This window comes from Cephus cinctus, unplaced genomic scaffold, assembly GCF_000341935.2.
Source record: "Cephus cinctus unplaced genomic scaffold, Ccin1 Ccin1_scaffold0087, whole genome shotgun sequence".
NCBI classification, from domain to species: domain Eukaryota; kingdom Metazoa; phylum Arthropoda; class Insecta; order Hymenoptera; family Cephidae; genus Cephus; species Cephus cinctus.
In genome coordinates this window covers 1,002,255-1,022,123 of record NW_014332826.1, presented here as the reverse complement: position 1 = coordinate 1,022,123, position 19,869 = coordinate 1,002,255, and the positions used below count along the sequence as shown (strand labels likewise).

At 38.2% G+C, this 19,869-nt stretch overlaps 3 protein-coding genes across 11 annotated transcripts in view; 2 read left to right on the top strand and 1 right to left on the bottom strand.

The window, feature by feature from the left end:
* The window catches only part of LOC107273204 (ras-related and estrogen-regulated growth inhibitor), a 34,018-nt gene extending 29,066 nt beyond the window's left edge, over positions 1 to 4,952 (bottom strand). Inside the window, exons 1-2 of the mRNA XM_015751147.2 lie at positions 4,482 to 4,952; positions 2,168 to 3,697 (exon numbers count right to left, since the gene is read on the bottom strand). Coding sequence (XP_015606633.1) covers positions 2,168 to 2,228 — 61 coding nt within the window. The 5' untranslated portion in view covers positions 2,229 to 3,697; positions 4,482 to 4,952. The remainder of the gene's footprint in view (positions 1 to 2,167; positions 3,698 to 4,481) is intronic.
* Positions 4,953 to 7,022: 2,070 nt separating this feature from the next.
* LOC107272787 (sperm-associated antigen 1) lies at positions 7,023 to 9,896 on the top strand. Its single transcript, XM_025089487.1, has 9 exons — positions 7,023 to 7,180; positions 7,245 to 7,527; positions 7,622 to 7,835; positions 7,909 to 8,070; positions 8,149 to 8,276; positions 8,376 to 8,479; positions 8,561 to 8,793; positions 8,907 to 9,346; positions 9,509 to 9,896. Exons 1-9 carry the CDS (start codon positions 7,023 to 7,025, stop codon positions 9,680 to 9,682), a joined length of 1,896 nt encoding a protein of 631 aa, XP_024945255.1. The 3' UTR covers positions 9,683 to 9,896.
* A 534-nt stretch (positions 9,897 to 10,430) lies between these two features.
* Positions 10,431 to 19,869, top strand: part of LOC107272740 (histone-lysine N-methyltransferase 2C) — a 31,697-nt gene continuing 22,258 nt past the window's right edge. For 6 of the 9 annotated variants that reach the window (XM_015750260.2, XM_025089411.1, XM_025089408.1 and 3 more), the window contains exons 1-14: positions 10,436 to 10,616; positions 10,867 to 10,940; positions 12,029 to 12,215; positions 12,294 to 12,471; positions 12,893 to 13,066; positions 13,190 to 13,417; positions 13,491 to 13,734; positions 13,815 to 13,932; positions 14,024 to 14,949; positions 15,391 to 17,134; positions 17,205 to 17,366; positions 17,477 to 17,603; positions 17,715 to 17,929; positions 18,050 to 18,174. In XM_015750260.2, coding sequence (XP_015605746.1) covers positions 12,065 to 12,215; positions 12,294 to 12,471; positions 12,893 to 13,066; positions 13,190 to 13,417; positions 13,491 to 13,734; positions 13,815 to 13,932; positions 14,024 to 14,949; positions 15,391 to 17,134; positions 17,205 to 17,366; positions 17,477 to 17,603; positions 17,715 to 17,929; positions 18,050 to 18,174 — 4,392 coding nt within the window. In that variant the 5' untranslated portion in view covers positions 10,436 to 10,616; positions 10,867 to 10,940; positions 12,029 to 12,064. Of the gene's footprint in view, positions 10,617 to 10,866; positions 10,941 to 12,028; positions 12,216 to 12,293; positions 12,472 to 12,892; positions 13,067 to 13,189; positions 13,418 to 13,490; positions 13,735 to 13,814; positions 13,933 to 14,023; positions 14,950 to 15,390; positions 17,135 to 17,204; positions 17,367 to 17,476; positions 17,604 to 17,714; positions 17,930 to 18,049; positions 18,175 to 19,869 lie in introns of all 9 variants that reach the window. The other 3 variants (XM_025089422.1, XM_025089420.1, XM_025089394.1) reach the window with 3 other exon arrangements.

The window sequence follows — 19,869 nt, the reverse complement described above, 5'->3', positions numbered from 1 at the left end:
ACGTAAATAAATATTTACGCAAGACCAGTGTGTTGCGCTCAGCTTGAGAACGAAGGATGCCGAGGTGCAATACGGCGAATTGAAAACAGTTATTGGAACAGTAACGTGATGCGCTGTCGCAATTGAATTTATTGTTCATTCATATTCTCGGACGTTTACCAAATTATTCATCACGAGGGACACCATGACTTATATTTTCTCGTTCTAGGGATTCAATTGACCGATTTAGAAAGTTTGGCTTGAAGCACATCCAGATGTCACTACGGTCTTATCTTGTGCATTCGTACTAAGCAAGATATTTATGTACACGATTGCAATACTCTGATTTGTATAGTCCCACTCTATGGTCTGACAGATACTGCACTGTTTTTGAATCTTGTAAACTTAGCTCGAGCACCCTTCTATGGGTTGAGGGTAAATCCGTTTTTAGCTTGCCAGTAGACAGCGAGGGGTACGAAAATGAAGTTTGCCCCGTGTGGCATTATGAAAGTATTTTTGCGCGTCAAATTTTGTATTTTAATAAATTTCGACCAATTTGCACTGTAATTATAATCCAATCAACAGCCCGCGTGAGCGTAGACGTGTGGTCAGACTTTGTGTACTCAAAAAATAATTGCTACGGTCCAGTGCTAATTGCAGAAATTAATATGAACGACACACGAAAAATACTCCAAGAGACTAACAATAAGACGAATTTGCTACCGACTGTTGACCCTAACTGGTCGACTTCTCTAAGCGTTTCATAAAGGCCCACGTGGGGTATTCGAAAACCCCAAATTACTTTTGTCTTTCACCCACCCTCTAATCAGCTGTTAATAACTAATTAATGTTCGTAATTTGTTAATAATGAAAATGTTTATCATGAAATATAACATTTGTTATCATTCCCAGTAATCCATCATAGAAACAACTAGGCGAGACGTAACATGTCAATTTAATTCTTTTAAAAATTCACTAGGACTTCTGGTTCCCCACGTAGACCAGCTAGGATTAAGTACGGCGGAATTTTCGTCTTAATGCAAGATTCCATACGGATATCAGATGTCCTCATCTACCTCTGTCTACCTGCTACGAGGTAACTTCGAAGTACTACGTTAACCAAGCACTATACCACCTTTGTGATACTCGATAGCCACTTCGGAGGTCCTTATTATTATAGTCGGGAGAACCAGAGATCCCATGACTTTTACGGATTCCTACGACGTACACGATACATTTTTTTTTTTCGATACGGCTCGTTCCCATTATGGAAGAAAAATAGCCGCGTGAGAATTTACACCGAGTAGAAGAAAACTTGGGTATAGCAGTACTGCAGTCAAAATTCAGTATGCATCGGTATGACGAAGAAACGAAAAAAATCTTTATACAAAAATACTTACTGAGAATACACGTGAATAGAGTTATAAAGTTAAATCCTTTACGATGATTATGCTGATATACCGTAAGATAAAAGTATATTACAAGCGTACTATAAACCTGGAGTGCATCTGCACGCGCACTCATTTTTCGTTTGCCTACGCTTTAGCAACGTGTGTTTATCGAGTTAATGTATACGCTATATTACGCCTTAGGCTATGGGTGTCCGTCTCAATACTCCTTACATTAAATTCGACCTTGCACCACAAAGGAGTCGCTCGATGGAAGTTATACGTAGATATATACATAGATATATCGTCCATCAAGGCATCTACTAAATATCTCATTTTTCGAAAGAAACAACCGACCTATACAACAGCTCGTACCGTCCCGTCTATTATCTGAGGACTCTTCTGTCTTTCATCCTTCCTCGTGGCTCGACAGAGTTCAATGACTCCTTTTGCCAGGAGATTCCGTCATTTTCGTCTTGTTCAACGATCGACAATACGATACACAGAGCTATTTACATATTCCCCTGTTCGAATCAGATCTCAAATGGGTCTTTGACCCAAACCGTCACGTCAAACACGTTGTACGTACTCTATTAAAAAAAAAGTAGGGATACCGTAGGTCGTCTATACGAGATAGTGTTAATTCTAATTAAAAAGGCTAAACTGCAGAATACGACTCCTTCTTGAAGTTAGTTGTGGATCGTTTACTTTTTCAACATGAAATTCTTCGAGGAGTCTATTTTGAAGTTTTACCAAATAATAATAAGAAAAATATGGTACCATAGTACAAGTATACTAACCAGACTTGCCGACTCTGGGGCCGCCGAGGACGACCACCCTGATCCTGTTGACGTTTGTCATCGGCCGGCGATGCGACTGTTAAGTGTCGTTGGATTCTTCCGCGCACATTATATCTTCGAGTCCTTTGTCGATTCACGCATCAGTTTTATGGTTTGACGCTTATTTTATACGTTTAACCCTCCCGGGTAAATCGTTCCGTCTATCACATTCGCGTGAATCACTTGAGCAACGATAGAAAATGGTTCTGTTCTATACTGATTTATTGATAGAGTAAGAGAGAAGAAGAGAGAGAGGGAGAAATGCCGCCGACCCAGTTATGTTCAGAGATCAGAAAAGTTTCTGTCAACTGGAAATCCGACCGCAGGCTATTTAACGCGCACTTGCGAATACACTTACGATTTTTCGTGTCCCTTGCTTGAAAATGCCGACGAGGATGATCGTGTCTGTGGGTGTCTCACTGGGGACATTACCGACCCTCTTTCTTCCCGACAAAGAAGTCACGATTGCCAACCGCTTTATAATTATTTCAAGCGACTCCCCAACTAAATTATAAGTTCCTTATTCCCGGCGTATTCTTCTCTCCGTAACGTTCCTTTAATCACAGGCGCTTCTAGTATTCACGTCTTTCTGTTACTTTTTCTATTATATCCCCATAGGAAATAAACACAACACTCTCGAACTTGCGGAAGGTTCGCAAGAATGGCAACGCGCAAGAGGATACGTACACGATTAGTATTTTACTACACGATTCGCGGTTACGTCTTCGAACACTCATTGATATTTATTTGCAATTCCAATGCTTATAAGCAATCCCAGTTACACGAGAGAGTATATAAAGGTGATTTAACAATACGTTTTAAAATGAAGATGGTAAAAGTCAAGCAGAGTCCCATTATTCCATATTCAATGTAGAGCGTATTCACTGTAACTGAGATAGGAGCTATATCTTATGACCGTATAAAAAATGGACAACACGCTTCGACGACTCAATAAACGTAAAGACACTATTGCGTAAGTTGGCTCGTGACACGAAGGAGGAATTCTAAACGTGCGAAGCGTCCAGATGATCGCGGGTCCGTTTAGAGTCCCATATATCAACACACGATTAACTCCTATTTTAATCCTTTCTTTGTACTTTAGCAATTGATCCTAATTAATATCGAAAATCCAGGACGTTTGGCAACTTTTCCAGGAGCAACGGAAACTGGTTGCCTGAAGTATATTTAGCACGTATCCTGCTGTCGAAGTCGCGAGAGGCGCCAGTCCAGACTAACTCTTTGAGTTCGCTCTCTTCACTGAACTGTACTTCACTAAGCTGCTTCACTTTCTCTGCATCCCACAGGCTGCCTTCAAGACTGCAGACAGGAGAATGATCATCGTAGTGGTGGCGTTACCGATGCTGATGGTAAAGTGATGTTAGTGCGGCGATGGTGGTATAGGTGGTGCTGACGGAGGAGAGCAGCAGATGCACTGGCACGTTGACACGCGAGACAGCAATGGAGGGAGCCAAGACGGACACGCCGGTAACGCTGGCAATAATAATTTCAGAAATGTCACTTTACTAGTTCCATTCAGGGGCTTCGCTCCGCGCCATGGCGCCGGCTCCCTTCGATTTACCGCGATCTTCCGCATATCGTGATATATCTTGCCGACTTGGAAAGCCTGTCCTTGCATATGGGATAAAGACATAGTGTTTGGCCTTTCGCGATCGTAACACGGTTTCAAGTTCAAGGATTTTGCTAGGATATAAACAGTTATATATTATGATGGCAAATAATAGCTTTTAGTATTAAAAAATATATTTTTTGACAGTTAATGCAAGTAGATATGAAATTTCGATCCTTTTTTTGGAATTTCTTAGGGAATTTTACAAAGCACGTGCGATCGTCTGAATGAGGTTGGTAAACCGAAGAGAAACGGAGCATGGCGACGTATTAATAGCATCGCTTATTTATTACAAAGTATGTCCGGTTATACGCATATATGCGGAACGAGCAGTCAACATTTCTCCGCGAGACTCTTGTATGAAAAATCATTGGCCCTTCATATACCGGAAACCCAGATGCGTACAATAGTTTTGATAAATATGAAATACCAAGCCTTTGATACTATAGTGTCAGAGCAACGAAAAAGAACGCTTGTTAGCATTTAATAATTTAGGTACTGATATTTATCAAGTGAATTAAACTTATAATTTTATGAAAATAATTATTAATCACGTATATAATTAAAAAGTACCATACGTCATTGAGTCTCTCGTATCCTCCAACTGTTCAATTGCTCGCTCGTAAACTACAAACGAAGAAGACTTACCTTCAAAGCGATCTCTCGACAACGAGCTTCCGGCAGCTCGACAATTTCCTTATTGCGAGTTAATCACATAACAGTTTTCACCTCTTGGAGCTAATACATTTATGTATCACTCTTCAAATTCTCCCGATTTTCCGAATCGGAACAATTGTACACAGCAGAAAAATGCACCAATAGACTCGCATATCACAGAAATCCTTCCATTTCTTTAAAATATTATAACGGTTGCTTTTGTCTGACAATACCACACCTTGAGATTATCGATATCGCGAAATACACTCAGTTTATTGTTATCTCAAACTTGGGAATATGGGAAAGATAGTCTCGCGAAACTTTGCCGTAAGTTTAAAAGGCTTCACGAGTACGGATCGTCTCAGTGAAGCAATAATCGCTCCACTCTCGTTGAGCGCTCACCGGCGAATGTTCGTATTCGAGCGCGCGCTCTGTCTAATATGCACTACCGGCTACACCGGCTTTACTCGCAAGTCTGCTCTACACTACAAAGTGTTTGTTGTGTTAACGGCGAGTCCAATGCACATGTAAATACGTGCATGGTTGCATTCGCGGCGACGGTGTGGGATAAAATGTCTCCTACAGCCTAGAATTAAAGGGATATATAATTGTTCTTGTTCTTTTTTAACATCCGATCGATAATTTAATACGGAATAACTTCTGGAAAAATATCAAATGGCCATGTGTTATTGATATAATTTTTAAAACCTATGTATCTTTTTAAAACACTGCCATTAATTTTTTAAGAACTCGAATCTTAAGGATTGCATGTCAATGCAGCTTTTACCTACGAGGAAAAGTGCCTTGTGCGCACAATAGCTCGTATTCAATCATCCCTTTGAGTGACACAGTTTAATCATAAGAGTAATTCACATATTCTATATAATCCTCTATATTTTGGGGGCTGCTGGTAGCGAATCTGAGGTCAAAATGGTAAAATACAACATAGTAAATCTAAAAGGACGACCGTAAGGTTTGATAATTCTTTAGATTCGCTTGACACTTATTACTTATGGATTGTTGAGGTAGCTAATTATGAAAGTGGCATCAGTTTTTCGAAATTTAAATTTATAATTTAAAAAAAAAATACGAGACATTGCGTTTTAGAAATCAAATAGATTTTTATTCTATTAATACAATTTGAATTTTTTGAAAATAAATTGTGTCTAACAAAAAGATAGACGTGCCAACAATTTTGCAAAAAAATATATTTTGTAAACTATAATGTTCTGAACACGTTAAAAAGGTAATTACATATTTTCGTTCAATAGTTTTTCAAGAGTAGAATTACACGTCAAAAAAGTACCTTTTGTAACAGTAGACTCTTTATAAATAAAATAAATATACAAGTTTGGACCAAAATTGTTAAGAAATGTTAAATTAAAGTTTTACGAAACCTAAACAAAAAACCAAACCTATTTTCAAGAAATCTATGATAAATTACTGAAAAATTGAATAAGAAAAAGGATTGCATATATATGACACTGTGATTCTAAGAATTAAATTAATATTCACGGTTTAACGGAAAAGTGTATCATGGGGTAAATTTCACTAATGAATTCTTGGAATTGCTATACGAGCAATGAAAACATTGTACTTATCGTGGATATAATAAAACATGTCATTAGAATATACTCTACTATCCTTTATTCCCTTGTAATAATGCTAATTAAAAAACGCACAATATGTCAAAATCACCCCGAGTGACGTTTCTGAACGCACTATGATATGGAGGATATAGAGAACATCCGTGTTTTGTGAAACGGTGATCAGTGAAAATTCCTGAATCGAGATTTAAGGGTTCAGACAAATGATAACTTAGACATTTTCCGTGTTTTATTCTACAAAACTGTTTTACTTAACTTTTGTATTGCATAAAGCTTCTATGTTTTGTAGAAGTTCCTCTAGATGGCAGCAGCTCAAGGCATTCAGAACCTGCAGTCTATGCACTGATATTCTGTGTTATCCAAGGAACGTGCACATGCATCTGCAAAATGCGTACACAGTGCAACTTAGCAATTGTTTACGATTATAGAATCTTTCCTGAATTAAACATTATATATTCTCAATACTAATAGGATGTAGAAGCGAAAAAAATGATATAATAAATATATCCCACCATAGATTATTAAAAAATGTTTATCGAAGATCATAATGACAAAATTACTGGCTATACTGCAAGACCATGTGTGAATATTTTTACAATTTATCTCCGACGAATTTTTTAAATAAAGAAGGTTTCAAGGATTATAAAGTGTTATTCAGAGGTATTGTAATAATTGAGATTAGCCCATCCAACTGATTTCTATGGTAGAACAACCTTTAAAGTTCTGCAAGCTTCCAGAATAACCCTGTATAAGATTAAACGGTAGGGTTTTAGTGTTTCTAATTTGACATGGAAGCTTCACATTGGATAGTAGATGTCAGGTGATATACGCGTATCCATAGCAACGCTTGTAATCAAAATCCGAAAAAAGAATCGGGTTATAAAACTAGCATCCAAGGTGGATTTGCTGAATATTTTCATTGATCATGAGCAACGAAAATAGTGGCTACGTTTCAACATCGAACAAAAATGAAAAGAAATCGTTACTAGAGCGCTTTGACATTCCTGTAGAACACCTTTCTTACGAATACATTTCGGCGTGCGTAAATGATAAAGAATTGGAGCGGATAACTTTAGTACTGAGGCAAGTATACACCCTCCATATTACATATGCTCTTAATATTTTATTATATTATTGAATCACGTAGATCCGGTGAGGAAGGTGTTTATCCAGACTTAACAAAGCACGCAGAAGAGAGACTTGCATTAGTGAAGCCTGACAGTAAAGTCTTACGTGTGGAAGAACCAGTAATTATTCGGAACATGCTGGAGATTGAAACACGCGAAGAGATTGAAAACGATATTGACAGTTGGACGCGAGACATGCATCACAAAGAAAAGGAATTAAACGTTGAAAAAACTTCATTAATTACCGATGATCCAATTCCGGAACCTGCAATCAGACAAATCAATGTTGCAGGAAAGGAAAGGGTACGATTTCTGGTATTAATAATAATGCAAAACTTTCTTATGATTTTTTTTTCATGTTTCTCTTTAATACAATTCACTACTCAATATTCATCAGAAAATCACGCAATCAGTGCAACGACTTAGTAAAGAAAACCGATTGGCATCATGCGATTATGAGGGATGGGAAAAGTATGATGTCGATACTGAACTGACTCGCATGGATTTAAACGAAGAATGCCGACGAGCTGAAATTAAAAGAGATCAACAAAGCCAAAAGGAAACCGAAGAGAGGGCAAGGAAAGTCTCCAAGGAAGTAGAAATTAATAAATGTAAGTTTTCAACGGGACGGCTTCATTACTTTGTACAGAACATTAAAGTATACCTAATGGTATTTCATAACAGTGTCATTAACGCAAACTGAACTGAAAATAATGGCTGAACAAGAAAAAGAAAAAGGAAATGAAGCTTTTAAAATTGGCGATTACGACGAGGCATTACGACTTTACAATTCCAGTATCTACATAGAACCTACCATTAGCGCTTATAACAATTTAGCAATCACTTGTAAGGCTCTATATTAAGATTTTTCTTTATATAAAAACAAGTATTAGCTATCTACCGGATTTAATGATTTTACACCAGATATTAAACTGTCGAGATACGACGATGCAGTTAGAGAATGTAACAGAGTACTTTGTATGGAGTATATGAATATCAAAGCACTTCTTCGTCGTGCGCTGGCTTCGGAGTATCTAAAAAAGAAATCACAGGTATTTTATCTGAAACATAAAAATGCAAATAACTTAATCTCAGTATTTTGCGCTTTTTCTTAAACCAAATATGTTCTTTATGTCTGTTATGTGCGAAAGGCTTTGGCAGACTATGAGGCGGTCTTAATATTGGAACCAGTAAATAAAGTAGCTATTGCTGCAATCAACAGACTAAGAGAAGCATGCGATTCGAAAGGAGTGAGGTAATATATCAAATATTTTGATAGATTTATATCCGACGTACATTATTTAGGTATGAACAAAAATGGATTTGTTGCTTGCAGAATGAAAATTAAGGAAGAAAGTGACGATAAAGGAAATACGGAAGTGTCTCCGTATTCTAAAATTCTCACACATAATAATTACAACTACGGAATTTCGTCGAAACAAAATAATGATTGCGGTATTTGCTTTTGCGATGGAGCGCCTGGTCCATCGAAGAACTTACACCCACGACCACATATTAAAAGCAATTACTGCCTAGAATTGGAAAATGAAGAAAACGCGCGGAAAACAAGTAATGAATCCTTGAAAAAACGGACACAGACTTGCTTTGTACCAAAAAACACCGGGTACTTTTATATATTCCATTTTTGTTTCATATAAAAACTGAATATTGTGTTCCTATAGATTCATATTCAACCACTATGAAGAATCGTTCAGATATTAATACTGGAAAACCGATATCCATCTTCACTAATGTGGACAATACTAAATCTATGTCAAGTTTCTCTGGAATTATAATAGAGGAAATACCAAGCGAAAAGTGTAATCCTGATCCTATATTGGAGAATAGCTCGAAAACGAAAGACACTATGGATAAAAATAATAAGAAAAATGAAATGAAGTTTGGAGATAGTAATGAAATATTAAAGAAACCTCTTAGAATAGAAGAAGTTGGGAAAAGAACGCAGAGAGATAAAAAAAACAAAAAGCAGTTTGAGAGGTCACCACAAAAAGATAACCTTTCGAGTGAAACTATAATACAAGAGCCTCTTAGTTCAAACAAAATCAAAGTGGCGATCAAATATGAAAAACCTGGCAGTAGCACAAAAGAAAATTCTTCTAGGGTAGGTTATTTTATATTATACAGAGCTATTGAACCGACACACAAAGCAAAGTTACTCTACTAATTTGATTGCTGTGGCTTTTAATTCATGCATTTGAGTTAACTAGTTCCATATATGAATAATGAAAAGATGTTTTTCAACTTATGCTTTTCTACACTTTAGGATATTGTAAAATCTCCATATGAATTTACTCGCAAATGGCAATCATTGAAAGGCGATTCTGATTTGTCTATGCATGCTGAACTCTTGCGATCTGTGACACCAGACGATTTTGAAAGAAGTAAGGGCTTCCTTATATTGTACTTTAAACATAAATCTATGCTAATGGAATTTTGAAACACAGCAAATGATAACAGTTGTAGGAAATAAATTGGACGGAGATATATTCAGTACCATCTTACAGTGTTTGAAACAACACTTCAGTGATCCGCAAGATATGAATTTGGTTTTCGGATTTTTAACATCGTTAAGTCATCTAAGTCGTTTTTCAATCATCTGCATGTTCATGAACTCCAATGATAACGAAGGTATATAATTACTATTGAAATTATTAATTTACAACTCTAATGATTCTTTGACTTTACAGTACTCCAAACAATATTCAAGAATTTGGAGCAACATGGATCATTGGACATTTCAGCGTTACGTCAAGCATACAAGATTTAATCATATTTTATCACTGATGTTTATAATTATATAATTAATAAAGTATAGGAAAATGTCAACGACCATAGTTCAAAACTTAAAAATATATTGAACCATGTTCTTATGTCATGAACATAGGATCACCTGCTAACTAATCCGACCATTCCACTTGGCTTACATAGGACTAATTTTACAAAATTTTCAGTAAATATACTGTAATTGTAATATTTGTAGCTCTCTCACGTGATACAGATAAACAGAGCTGACGAATGCGCACAAGCAGTAAATTTCGTAATATAGTCCCCCTCTAGCGGTAGGATTGCCGAGCTAGACGAATAGCGTCCCAGAATGAACCTTGATCCGTTCATTGTTAAGTAGCCGCATCGCGGCAGCACCGACAAATTCTACATTGGTGAATACATTCTCCGCGGGCTTTCGACATCCGGACTCCGTGAGTTTAGAATTTCGTTCGTCGCTTACTCTTCCGTTTGAGTAGCTTGTGACATTTTTTTCTGTTACTACAAGATGTTTACCTGGATAAACCGTGCAAAATTCAGCGACCGTCTCGTTCATTCCGCAGACATAACCGCTATGAGACCTTTAAGGAGACTGCAGTAATTGGAAGGTACGTGGAACGTCATTGACCAGGACTCAGGCTGTGTGTTTATAGCCTACAAACTCTGACATAGCAATGGCGTTTCTGTCGCCCTAAAGCTGTGCCAACAAAATCCTCCCTGTGCTCCAATCGCGTAAATTTAACGCGAATATTTTGTGCCAAATTATAAGCAGAAAACACATAGAATCGGGGGGCCACTTTATTACCCGCTTTTCAATGGTTTTTCGTGTTAAAAAGTGCTTTCTGGTGGTTTCTGCAGTGTCGTGGGTTTCCGAGTGGGGCGAGCGCCGATCGCTGAGCGGCACGCCATCCTACCGTGGCCGAGTGCTGAATGTAAGACTAATGTTATGTATTACTGGCATTAAAAGGATATACATATATCGAATTTACTCCGATTTCGGGACATATGAATATCACTGTACGCAGAAGCACCCGCTTTTCCAATTTTATCGTGCGGTTCATTTCGTACCATGGGCGGCATGTATGAATGGCTAATTATCGTGCTTAATCTCTGGCACATAGAATCCGCTTAATTTTATTTTACATTTTGTTTTTAATGTTGCCTTAATATCACTGATGTTTCTCAAACAGCGATATTATTAATTTTGTGTTCTTTTTCTGCTCTACTTTAATAGTAAATTAGGTGACTGCACAGTTTTCATAGTTCAGGATGCTATTTGCCAGCTAGAAGTATTGGACAGGCAGTGTGATTCTACCAGCAGTTAGGAACATGAAGTTAGTGGATAGCAACCATTAATCTACCACCAAACTCTGAAATATGGAAAATGCATAAAGATATGGATATGAAGATTCAACCTTGTATATAGTTTATTAATAGGGAAATGCGTGCTACCTGTATGCAGTAAACGCTTTTATTATTTAAAATGGCACAAAAAATAAAGAAACTTCTACAGTAGTGTAAAATATATGTTGTTTTTGAAAATTCCAAACAAAAGCTTTAATAATATAAAATACTTAATATTTTATATCATAAATATAAAAATGTAGCCAATCTACATCAACGTTTGACTGTTATCTAACTTAAATTAAATATCAAACAGTTACAGAAATCTTAAATGTGTATTATAAGCTTTAAAGCAGTAAATCCATTTTATCAAAATACTTCAAAAAATATCTGCATTACATATGACAACCAATGAAAAGTAAAATACTAGACATTATAAAATTTGGTTACACAATGTAGGAATATACATATATTTATCAGCAACTATTACATTGTTTGCACATATATCTTTTTCTAGAAAAAGAAAGCATAATGATAACAACCAACATTTTCATATCTACAATCTCATCTGACAATATATATATATATATAACATATAGGCATTCCTTAAATTAACAATAGTGTTAACAGTAGTGTTAACAAGTTATGAAGACGGATTGAAATTTTGCCAATATAGGTAGGTATCGCGACGTAAGTCCAATAAGGAAGTGCCATGGAGGACGAAGAACGCCTCGAGGGTGAGGAAGAGATGGAGCTGGACGAAGCTTCTGACGGAGAAGATGAGGACGACGAAACCACGGGAATTCCAGTCTCCCCGGCTAATTCCGATCAACTGATCGGGCGCGCTCCAACTCCCGGCAGTAGTCAGTATCCCAACAAATTTTCGAGTGCCACACGTAACTTGCAAAAAGTAATGACGTACTATTCTGCGGTTTCTTCAGTAACCCCGGAAGAAGCTTTTCCTGATCCGATACGCTACCAGAAATTTCCATTTCCCGGCGGGAAACCATTAAGCATCCGGAGAGGTCCAGGCCGGCCGAGAAAAGAACGACCGCCTGGAACTCTCCGCGGAGGAGTCACACGCAGACCATTCGGAAGAGGAACGACCCGGGGCAAAGGGTAAGATTCTTCATCGATATATTTTAGTTAATTTTATCGTCTGCCTATATAGTCGAATGTCCTTCGTAACGATAAATCGCATAAATGGATAAGAGCATACTAAATTATTAATTATACTTAAAGTATGTATGCAAACATTATCATATTAATATTCTCGAAAAGTCATGTCTTGTCGAATGATTTTGGTACATTTTATGTGGTGTTATTCAGTATATACAAGATATGGTTACGGCACTAGCAATCTTTATGGGAGCGTATACAGGATGCCTGGAAAAATATTCAACTTTCAATATATCACGGAGCTGTAATTTGCAATGATGTAATGCTAGGAAAAACACTAGTTAATGCCTATGGGATATAAATATATCGATGAAGCTGCACGGGATAAAATTTATTTATTTGCATTGTCTTTTTATCATAGTCTTGGGTATATGAGGGGTATACCTCGTCGTACGAAAAGCAAGGATGACGATACTCATTCGGAATCACCGAGTCCCCTGAGAATCGGCGAGGATCCTACAGCCGATGGTGAAACGTCCAGTACGGACAGATCTATGCCAGCCCCGGAAGAACCACCTTACTTTCCAGAACAATGGTATCTTAATGTTTATCACAGTCGTCGTTTTAAAATTCATCCAACGATCCATATTCTATCATAACACATCGATAAAGTCTACAGATCAATAATTGCACTTGATTAATCCAGTAACATTCTTAGGCCCGGTAAAGTGTGCGCACTGTGCAATTTGGGTGAACGAAGTCAACTAGGACAAGGAGAGTTGCTGAGATTGACCTCCCCTGAAGGCTTTACTCCTGAAAAAAATACAAATCGTGATGAAACGCCGGATACTCTTTTAGACGTGTCTTCCACAGGGGATAAGAGTCCGCGCGCAGCGGGACCTGGGGCTGTTACTTGTCGCCGGCAAAAGAGTTTAGCCAAATGCAGGTAAATAGCGGAACACTTTTGGTAATTTCTATGTTTCATACATTTTCTTATTATGTAATCGATTCTTTCACAGGAATCCTAGTCTTACAAATTTCACGGAGCCGGTGGAAGAGTTAACTATTGTTGGATATTCGGATGAACCGGAAGTGAGCATATTGTTTGAATCAATGGGACACTATTATGTGCATCATTCCTGCGCCCTTTGGTCAAGTAATAGTCAAGAATTAGTTACTGAAACTGTGAGTCTAACTGTAGTACAGGCATCCTCTCGCCGTTGTGCTTATTGCTCTCATTATGGAGCTGGAATCCCTTGCAAGGTAAGATTACATTCCTTTACTTTGATTCTCATTACTTACATAGTTCGTCAGATTATAAATAACGTTAACTTTTTCGGCAGGTGGGATCGTGCAATCGTTATTTTCACTTACCCTGTGCAGCAGCATCGGGTTGTTTTCAAGACATAAAAACCCTGTCTTTGTTTTGCAGTCAGCACTTGGGCCAGGTTCCCTTATTATGTGAGTCTATGGAGAATCTTAGAAACTTTTCATAATTGTTCATACTGCCTTTTTACTTCTCTAGTTGGTGTTTGTCTTTTATGAATTCCAGTGAATGGTGATGTCACGTGTATACAGTGCTACGGAATGGGGGATGTCTCTAACCTGGTCATGTGTTCAATCTGTGGGCAACATTATCATGGAAGTTGCGTGGGTCTGTCTCTTCTTCCAGGCGTGCGTGCTGGCTGGCAATGTGCTGTATGTCGTGTGTGTCAAGTATGCCGGCAACCGGAGGAACTTTCTAAGGTTATGCTATGCGAACAGTGTGAAAAGGCTTACCATCCAAGCTGCTTGCGCCCAATAGTGACTTCCATACCGAAGTATGGCTGGAAGTGCAAGTGTTGTCGTGTGTGCACGGATTGTGGATCGCGTACGCCAGGTGCCGGCCTATCGTCCCGTTGGCACGCTCATTACACGGTCTGTGATTCATGTTATCAGCAGCGAAACAAGGGCTTTTCTTGCCCACTGTGTCGAAGAGCCTATCGTGCGGCTGCATATCGAGAAATGGTCCAGTGCAGTTCATGTAAAAAGTTCGTTCATGGCACCTGCGATCCTGATGCTGATCCTCTTACTTACCAGCACCGTAAAGAAGCAAAGCCTGACTATGACTATGTGTGCCTCCACTGCAAGAACATGGCTCTTGTGAAGCGTAAAGATAATGCCGACGAGTACGGAGGTGACTCTAGCTTGACAGCCTCTCAAGAGAGCTTATACGGCGATGGAGACTCGTCGGAATTCGATTATCAAGGTGGTTCTGAAGATACGCTTTATTCGATTGGGCTTGGAAAAGGAAAGCCATTTTGTGCCTCAAAGATAGCTAAGAAGAGACTTGGATTGGGAAGTGGAATGATCGGGAGGCCGAAAGGAGTTGGTAAACTAGGTTACCAAAAGCGACAGAAAATGACGGAATTCGGAAGAAAGAGAGGACCTAAAGCCAAAATGAGAGGAATTTTTGGTGTTCCAGGTGTAGGACTACAGGTATGTCATTTTACTTACACTGCAAAATATCGTCTGCACCCTATTTCTTCGAGGCTAATAAATGAATAAACACATAAACTGTGTTTATTCTTTCAATTGGATTCCTACACAATGCTCGTTATTAATGTCCTTGCAGAGTCTTTTGTTATTACCAAAGAGTAATTAGTATTATCAGTGAACTAGAAAATCCATACAGTAATTAAATCTTTAAAATCTTCCCATTTAAAATAAAAAATTAAATCATACAGTATGACTTATTCGATCACTACGCGTAAAGAAAAAAAAATTCAAAGTACAGTACAAAGTTCATTAGAAGAGTACAGTATAGTTATGAAGTTAGTAAATTAAAGTCTCATTGATAGAACTCCACATGATAGCGATAGTGAACAATTACCCAAAAAGTAACCGACTGTCTAATCGAAAATATTCATAATGTTCCAGAGACCCATTTCGGATTCACAATCTAAAGAAGAGGAACCGGGCGTCGAGAATAGATTAGTGTTATGTTCGGCAAAAGATAAATTTGTTTTAACGCAAGACATTTGCGTTATGTGTGGGGCAATAGGTACCGATCAAGAAGGATGTTTAATAGCATGTGCGCAGTGTGGTCAGTGTTATCATCCCTACTGTGCTAACGTGAAGGTTACGAAGGTGATTCTGCAGAAGGGTTGGAGATGCCTTGATTGTACCGTGTGCGAAGGCTGCGGAGAGAGAAATGACGAAGGTCGTTTAATTTTATGTGACGATTGCGATATCAGTTATCATATCTATTGTATGGACCCTCCACTAGATTACGTACCCCATGGCACTTGGAAGTGCAAATGGTGTGCACAATGTCAAACCTGTGGCTCTAACGATCCTGGCTTCAATAGTAGTTGGCAAAAGAATTACACCCAGTGCGGTCCTTGCGCTTCTCATACAGCATGTACATCTTGTCAAGAACCATATCTCGAGGGCGATCTTATTATACAGTGTATTCAATGTGAACGATGGCTGCATTGCGCTTGTGACTCTATAAAAACTGAAGCCGAAGCAGAGAAATGTGCCGAGGAGGGTTACAATTGTATCCTATGTCGTCCAAGGGACGTGCCACCGCCCCACATTGTGTGTAATATGCCAAAACCGCAACCAAGCAAATATCCACGTTCACCGCCGCCAACTGTACGAAGTCCAGAGCTGTATAAACCTTCGCCACAACAGTATTTAGTCGACGGCGTGTACTTGTCTGAGGCTGGTATGAATCACATTAAATCTTTAACATTCGAACAGCAACAGACTAGGAAGAAGAGAAGAAAGATACTGCCTTTGATTGATAAGGAAGCGGATATCATGGCAACCATTGAATCCGTAGTAGCTGGTGGTAGCTTAGATAATTCTCTAGAAGAAAATGGGGGAAAATTGGATCTTCTAGATGTAAAGGATGAACCGGCTGAGGTACTCAAAGAAGGTATGGTTTGGACTCCTCGTGGAGATCAACCACCGCCAGAAGGTTTCAGCATCTATACCACGGAAAATGGAGTTCCGGTATTGAGGCGAAAGCGACAGCGTAATTTACAAAAACTGGGCATCGGTGGCTTCGTAGTCAGATTGAGAGGGACTCGTAAGGATAAGGAAGAAGAGGGCGAAGGTGGTGAAAAGCCAAGCGAGGGAGTCATTGGATTAGGGGAAGATAAGCCACGCAGAAAGCCACAAAGAAGAAAACCAAAGACCAAACTCTCTGAGTGTTTTCCTCTGTACATGCAGGAGGCCTTTTTCGGCAAAGACCTCATGGACACGACCAAAGAGAAAGATTTGGAGAGTAGTAGCAATTCGGATAGTGAGCGTAATATTTCCGGAAATGCAGATACCATACAACTCTCACAGGATGAGTTGAAAGCGATAGAACAGGTTAAAGCAAAACAAGAAAAGGAAGAAGATAAATTAACCACAGAATTGCCAATTAAGCGGGAAGAAATTTTGGATGATGATGGTAGCGACACCGAAGCCCTCGGTGATATTTTACCCATTTCTGGTGATCTTCTCGATAGTGATCTGGTCAATACCATTATGAATGAACCGGATGAGGATCTAGCAAAAGCCAGTGAAGCTCTAGAGGAATTAGACGATGCTCCAGGACCTAGTAAAGATGAATTAACAGATATACTTAGTCCACATTTTAATCTGGAGTCGATGGTCAGAGATACTGGTGTGTACTTCATTTCTATAGCATGCTTCTTTCATAATGAATTGTATGCCAACTGCTAATGTTTGTTCAGGACTACCAAACATGGATAGTAAGGACGTAGAAGAAATATTTAAAGGAGTCTTAACGGATGAGTCTCAAGAATCACAGGAATCGTCGGTATTTCCTGTGCAGACACAAGTACCTCATGCACCATCGTCCTCGGCTCCACTTGTGTCTCCTTCTCCACATCCAGGTTAATCCTAAAATTTTTTTGTTGCAGGGATAATTATCAGCAACACACAATAGATCAAATTCGACTTTTTTACGGAGCCTGAATTAACACTAAATTCATTTCTTTGATAGGAATGCAGACAGGATTGCCATTAGGTAGACCGCAAGTTCCTGGACCGCTACCCTCGGTTGTTCAATCTAATTTGAACTCTCCAATGAGCTTCCCACCGCCATCGCCTTATCATTCAGAGTATAGCAAGTATGTGAAAAACAAATTCATACAAAATCTATTTCTCAATGTTTTTCATTTTTTCTCAAAATTTATTTAAGAAACAACTCGTAACTGTCAGGTTCTTTTATTATTTTACAGCAGTCCACAATTTAGCCCTGCTTTCTCGGAACCACCGAGTCCGTGGGTAAACCCAGACGATGAGGGTACGGCTCCCTCTGGTGGTGCAGCCATCTCTTACAATCAAAGAAGTAATCTAAAAATGGAAGCAGATGAATCTCTGGGTAGTGGTGCAACCATATCATCTGTACTTTATGCAAATATGAATCATCCAGAGTGGAAAAGTGAATATCCAGGTACAGCTCTTAACAGTCATTCTCTCCTTGACACTGAATACACATCATCTAGTATCGACAATATATATTGTTTTTAAAATCAAGATTAATTATTATTTGTCTTTAATATACTTGTTTCAGCTTGGTCTGAGCGATGCAAGCAAATATTGAAAAAATGGCGTGCATTGCCAAACGAAAAGAAAGCTCCGTACTTGACACAAGCCCGTGATAACAGGGCAGCAATCCGTATGAAGAAAACTCAACAGGTAACGATACTTCCTATACTTATATGTGATATATAATGGTTAATCTGATGTTGCCTACATAATATGTAGTCATCTTCGTCTTATACGGGTGTCTTGTGCTAACACATAAGTCAAACTAACAGCTCGTCATTTTTGTGTTACGTTATGCTACGTTTAATATTAGTCAATGTGAAGACACGCTGGTGTTTTAATGAGCTCAATATATCGATAACGGTTCACCTTGGACGATATTAAAGCAACAGTTTTTTCTTTAGAGCGATCGGGAAGCCGCAACATATTGCTGCCATTTAGATTACCGATACACCATTTACAATGATGTACAGATGAACGACAGACGTTTATTTAATTTACACTATTTTGCAACCTGTATATAATGGGACTAATTTGAGCCTTACTTTTGTATCTACCAATGTCAGCTTCTCTGGTCTCAAAGGTATTAGCATCGTTTAAACATTTTCCTCGTAAATTGAACCGACCTAAAAATAATCTGAAATAAACTGGTTGCTATGTGCACGAATTTAACAAACTGACCAAAACTCAATTTGGTTTTAAAAAAAATATTTTTTTTTTAAATTATACCATCCGCACTCGCAGATCACCCATAAAAGGAATGTGAATGTTGAATTACAAATAGTTAAATATTAGTTTCTTTTTTTAATTCAATCACAGAATAACATTGAGTCCTGAATTATGACTGAATGAATATTAAGTTGGAATTTAGAACAAATCAGTCAAGTTTTCGTTAGCCTTTGTTTGATTTTGTGTAACTCGTAATTTTATCATAACTGAACTTGGACTATATTCGGCAATTGAACCACGGATACGGTTATTAAATTTCAACCAATGATATCGACTGATTTTGGCACTGGCCGAAATCATTTAATGCAATTGGCTCAAATGTAGGGTATATTCCGTAATTGAACCACAGTTGCGGTCATTAAATTTCAACCAATGGCATCGAACGATTTTTATCACCCGGCCGACACCAGTCGTTGCAATGGCTGAAATTTAATAACCGCAACCGTGGTTCAATTACGAAATATTATCCTAATAAGCGCAATCGTGGTTTAATTGCAGAATATACCCGTAATACTATTTTAATAATCGATTCCTAAGCCAAGCGAAATCCAATTTTGAAACAATCAAAATTAGGGTTGGTTCAGTATACGAGGGTTTTCTTTCTTAGGAAAATTTCCTATTGACATTACAGTGTAGCTTACAAGGAAGGTACTACAGGCGTCTCCCTCTGATTTCGTTCGTTTTTAAATATGTTATTCTCCATTAAAATCTAAGAGACACGTGCTTTTTTATCGGCGGAAAAATGGGTTTAGGGGATGAAATAAACCTCCAAAGTTAAGCTCCTCGAGGGCGGTTTTTGCAGTTTCGCATATTTCCAGTCGAGATATTTAAATGGGACCAATTGCAAGTTAATCTTCATGATGAATAATGAAAAATGCATTTTGGTTCTGGAATGCATAAAAATTAATAGGAGTTGAAAAGTGGAAAATTATTATTAAAAAAAAGCTATTGATTCGATTTTTCACGAAACAAATTGTATTTGAAATTACTTCAAAATAAGGAGATACATGTTTTTGCATCTTTCGAAAAACGTTGTTTAAGGGGTGAAGTACCCCTATGCCGGTGCAATCAATTTCTCATTAAAGCGGCACTATCTTGCTTCAATTTGGTTTCCCA

Excerpts from the sequence above, each read along its gene's own strand:
- LOC107272787 (XM_025089487.1), top strand. The coding sequence starts at position 7,023 with ATGAGCAACGAAAATAGTGGCTACGTTTCAACATCGAACAAAAATGAA. Across the intron at positions 8,071-8,148 it reads TAACAATTTAGCAATCACTT|ATATTAAACTGTCGAGATAC; the intron begins GTAAGGCTCTAT and ends ATTTTACACCAG. Across the intron at positions 8,277-8,375 it reads ATCTAAAAAAGAAATCACAG|GCTTTGGCAGACTATGAGGC; the intron begins GTATTTTATCTG and ends TATGTGCGAAAG.